Here is a 4,944-nt window from a genome sequence, read left to right as displayed (position 1 = left end):
ACACACACACACACACACAGACAGACACACACACACACACACACAGACAGACACACATTAACCCAATTCCTGAGTTATTTCATAAACTCTTTATTCTTGCTTAAGGAGTCATTTGTGCAGGACTGCTTTGTTTACACATGCGAGCAGCTGATGGCGCTCGCTGCCCGTGTCACTGAAACAGACACTATGTAGAACACCTCTGTTACCATCAAGCCAGCAAACAAAGGTGGTTCAGCTGCCGTACTTAGTGGTAACCATCACTCATAGTGGTACCAGACCAGTCCAGGAGAAGCTGGAGTCCCTGTCACTGCTGTCTGTTTCTCCACTGCTTATTTCTGACCACATTATCCTGCGTGTGATATCAGGTGTGTTACATTAGCAGGTAAATCTAATGTCTGCTCCATGTGTTTGTGCGTGCGCACTTATACATCTTTGTGAGGACCAAAGATTCGAGTGTTACTATCCCTGTGGGACCAACATCCCCGCAAAATGTGCCTTTAGTGTCAGGGTTACAGTTGGCTTATGGTTAGGTTTAGGCTCAGGGTGAGGCATTCATCTTTGATGCATTACATCACTGAGATGTAAAAGGCAAGTGTGTGTGTTTGTGTGTTAGAAACACGCTAAAGGCCAGGAGCTGTTCATGAAAGTGTGTGACCACCTGAACCTGCTGGAAAAAGACTACTACGGCCTGGCAATCTGGGAAACTCCCACTATGAAGGTGAGCGTCAGTGTAACGGTCAGTATCCAACAATCCCAGCCTCACTGTTCCATTAGGAGGTATCATTCACGTCATTGTACCTGATGATTACACTAACCCTTTGCCCTGTTATTGAAGGAGTTGATGGTCCGATATCACTAAAGCTTAAACTGCATGTGACATTTTCTTGATTAGACTTGGATGGACCTGACCAAAGAGATCCGCAGGCAGGTACAAGGTGAGCTCAACTCTTCCACAAAGAAAACGTGTGTTTGTCTCTGTGACACTGAGCCTCACTCACAAACAGTAATTGCTGTGAGTTTCAGATTAGGTCTGTCTGTCCTCATGTTTTCTCACGCCTGTCTTTTCCTAAACTTTATCTTCAGTCACAGTGAGTATCTGAGGAGGAACGATATTCAGCAACGTTTGTACTTTTAACCGTCACTGTTTTGTCTCCACATGGACGCTGTAGTTTCACTTTCAGGCAGCCTTTCTCTTGCTTTTTTGCTTTGACCACTGCACTGCAGACAAATGTGTTTCCTTATAAAGAGAAGCATGAGTGTGGCAGCATGCAGATTGCAAGTAAAACTCATGAGCCTGTTGATTTAGAATGATTAATAAAATTAGCCACGTTTCATAAATCCAGTGGTAGATTTGTGTGAGCAGGGAAATAAAGATTTTTGCACACATATTCATGGGTTACTGCGACCAGTCTGGGTAATCGTTTAATCACTCCTTCCTTTCTGTCTCAAGGTGCCAACTATAATTTCACTTTCAATGTAAAATTCTATCCACCGGACCCAGCCCAGCTATCAGAAGACATCACCAGGTACAGCACATATCCAGTCTCCCACTGGTGAAAATAGTTTTATTGTGTCACACAGTGGACGGGGTGTGTAGTCCATGTGTGTGTTTTTAGTTCCCACAAGGATGAAAATGCCTCCAGTTTATCAGCTGGAGGCTTCAGAGCTTTCTGTGGCATTTAAGAAGTTTTCAGTCAGTCAGATGGATCCAAGCTGCATGTCTGTTTCTAACCTGTGGAGCCTCCATCTTTCCTTTCAGTATTATTTGACCTTCTCCAGATTGACATTGGTTATGTATTATTTCAGTAGGTGAAGCAACAACCCGACCAGCCTCTGTGAGTCCGAGCTGGATCAAATATACCTTTGATGCGTTCATCAGTGAGCGTGCGAGTTCAGCTCTGACTCTGGTTTCCACCATAGTTTTCTGGGGCTTTAACACATCTCACAGTACGACTGTATTAATCCAGGTCCTTTACCATCTATCTATAATTAATGTGAGAACTGCATGTGCATTGCAGATACTATCTTTGTCTCCAGCTGCGAAAGGACATCCTCCAGGGCCGCCTTCCCTGCTCCTTCGTTACTTTGGCTCTGCTGGGCTCCTACGCTTTGCAGTCAGAACTTGGTGAATATGACCCTGAAGTGCACGGCAGTGAATATGCTAAAGAAATGAAAATGGCCCAAGGTCAAACCAAGGAGCTGGAGGACAAAATGATGGAGCTGCACCGCACATACAGGTCAGTCACCCAGTGGAACTCTTATTTCATTAGTTGTAGATCCATCCATTTATTTTCTTCCACTTATCCAGGGCGACCACATTCTCACTGGGATGATGGTGGATTTGAACCCAGTACACTCTTGGCGTGACCGCTGGGCCACTGTCTTGCCACTTATTGCAGAGAATTTATGTAAAGTTCACGAGTTGCTGTGTTGCTGAGCTCACCAGTGCTTTCTTTCTTTCTCAGGATGCACCAAACTGTAGATTTTCCCACTCCTAATATTGTAGCAATTTCTCAGATGAGTTTTTCTGTTTCCACAGTTTAAGGATGGCCTGTTTCACCTGCATGAGCTCCTTTGACCACATGTTGTCTGTTCTGTTCACTCAAATCACCTCCAGGCCTTTTATCTGCTTAATTGATAATGACGTAACGGCGTAATCACCCACAGCTGCACATGAAGTAGCCTGTCAATCAACTGTCCAATTACTTTTGGTCCCTGTAAAAAGTGGGTGGCACATGTTAAGGAGCTGACGCTCATAAACCCTTCATCCAAGTTGGATGTGAATACCTTCAAATGAAAGCTGAGACTTTGCACATTATGTCCACGTCCAGATAAAAAACTTGTCAGTATCTCAGGTTTGTGCGAAACCGTCGATCGGTCACATGCGATAGACGGAAACGTCCGCAGCATCACTAACATGTGACATGTGTCTTTGCAGACAGGGAAGTTAAGCTAACAAACATCAGAAATAATTGAACGGTCAAGTTGTGTGTGAGCTTCATGGAATAATAATAATGGATTGCATTTATACAGCACTTTTCAGGGCCCTCAAAGCGCTGTACAGTTCACTCACATTCACACACTGGTGGAGGCAGCTGCAGTGGAAACTCTTGTTTCTAAAGTGAAACATGTAGTAAAGCAGCTGACGCCGTTACACATTTAACATCCAAGTGTGGATTCAGTCAGTGTCACAGAAGCTAAAGATTTTGGATTTCTTTGGGGTGCCATCGCAGATCCATGAGCCCGGCGCAGGCAGATCTGATGTTCCTGGAGAATGCCAAGAAACTTTCCATGTATGGAGTGGACCTCCACCAGGCCAAGGTGAGCATCCTCAGCTGCTCTTATTATTCCTGTTATTCCTTATAGACTATTTTTAACTGCTCCAATCAATAAATAGTGAGTAGTGATTCACCCTTGTTTTCCATGCTAACTTTGGGAGCAGGTAGTTCACGTACTTCACAGAGAACCTGTCCTCTTACATGTTGGCGTGAATGTGGTGCTCCCTGTGGCGTCTGTGCAGTGTGACAGTGTGCACATCAGAAATAAGGTCATTCTCCTCACATCAGAGCAGGTATTAAAAATAAATATAGGAGAGCACTTTGAAGATGATACTGCCCCCCTGTGGATGCTTGGGAGCAGCACATGTCGGTTGCACCACCAGTCAGAAAAGAGCTCAACAGTCCAGATGAAGTAAACATAACCAGGTGTAGTGATCCAAGGAGCATCTTTTAGACCACTGCGTGCTGACTGGGCTGGAAACTTTCTCTCATTCAGTATCTCCTGTTTATTTATTTGCCTACATTGCTTTAGGAGTTATTTCTTTCATTCTGAATATCTGTTAGGATCTGGATGGAGTTGACATCATACTGGGGGTGTGTGCCAGTGGTCTGATGGTTTACAAAGATAAACTGAGGATCAACCGTTTCCCCTGGCCCAAAGTCCTCAAAGTCTCATACAAACGAAGCAGCTTCTTCATCAAAATAAGACCATCCGAGGTAAACCGCCACAAAAACGTCCTTTTTGTTTTTCGTCCTTCTAAGGTCTGTTAGTCTTGTTCACAGCAGGTTCGTGTCTGTTCTAACAGGTGGAACATTATGAGAGTGCCATTGGATTCAAGCTTCCCAACTACAAGGCAGCCAAAAAGCTGTGGAAAGTGTGTGTCGAACATCACACCTTCTTCAGGTGTTGCATTCTCATCGTGCTGCATTTCTGAAGGAGCTGTGGCTTTTTTCAGAGCTGAAGATCAATATTCTTATGTGCAGGCTGACCTCCTCTGAGATGGCCACCACCCCAAGGAAGTTCCTAGCATTGGGCTCGAAGTTTCGTTACAGCGGTCGGACTCAGGCGCAGACCAGACAGGCTAGCTCTCTGATTGACAGACCAGCTCCCCTTTTCCAGCGCTCCTCCAGCAAGAGGAACTCTCGCAGTCTGGATGGAGGTACGCCTTTACTAACAGACGGACTCTGTGTTGCACTCGTGTTTTTCAGTCTGGCCTATGAGTCCTTGGGCAAACAGCGACAACAGACCTGTATGTATAAAACGGTCGGGTGCGCCCATGCTGCCATCGGTTTTAGCCAAAACTCTTGACCCACTGTTGCAATCGAAAAATTCCAACAGTTCCTGAAATTATCTGTGCTTTTTCAGTAGTATTATGGTCGTTACGGCAGACAAAAGGCAAAAGAAAGAATTTGGCAGAAAGTTAACAGAAGAAGAGGGAAAATCTGCTTCATCACCTGCTGAAAGACAACAACAACCAACATGAGCACGAGTAACGGTCAACAATTAAATGTTGCTGAGCAGCACACTAATGATACAAGACATGTTCAGAGGCAGCAGACCGAGATAGTGCGTCTGTGAGCACCCGTGTTCATAAGGTTTCTCTATTTAAGTATTTATTGGTGTGTGTGTGTGTGTGTGTGTGTGTGTGTGTGTGTGTGTGTGTGT

The 4,944-nt window shown here is 44.9% G+C and overlaps 1 protein-coding gene across 14 annotated transcripts in view; it reads left to right on the top strand.

Annotated features, from left to right (window-relative positions):
* The window catches only part of epb41a (erythrocyte membrane protein band 4.1a), a 51,089-nt gene that overhangs the window by 13,917 nt on the left and 32,228 nt on the right, over nt 1-4,944 (top strand). For all 14 annotated transcript variants that reach the window (XM_013907745.1, XM_013907748.1, XM_013907756.1 and 11 more), the window contains exons 4-11: nt 614-718; nt 893-935; nt 1,451-1,526; nt 2,019-2,237; nt 3,234-3,321; nt 3,843-3,995; nt 4,085-4,182; nt 4,263-4,438. In XM_013907745.1, the coding sequence (XP_013763199.1) occupies nt 614-718; nt 893-935; nt 1,451-1,526; nt 2,019-2,237; nt 3,234-3,321; nt 3,843-3,995; nt 4,085-4,182; nt 4,263-4,438 (958 nt within the window). The remainder of the gene's footprint in view (nt 1-613; nt 719-892; nt 936-1,450; nt 1,527-2,018; nt 2,238-3,233; nt 3,322-3,842; nt 3,996-4,084; nt 4,183-4,262; nt 4,439-4,944) is intronic.

The sequence above is a fragment of the Pundamilia nyererei genome, unplaced genomic scaffold, assembly GCF_000239375.1.
Source record: "Pundamilia nyererei isolate P.nyererei 1_Seehausen unplaced genomic scaffold, PunNye1.0 scaffold00509, whole genome shotgun sequence".
In the NCBI taxonomy this organism is placed as follows: domain Eukaryota; kingdom Metazoa; phylum Chordata; class Actinopteri; order Cichliformes; family Cichlidae; genus Pundamilia; species Pundamilia nyererei.
The sequence above is the reverse complement of the archived record's forward strand: the minus strand, read 5'-3'. Positions and strand labels throughout refer to the sequence as shown.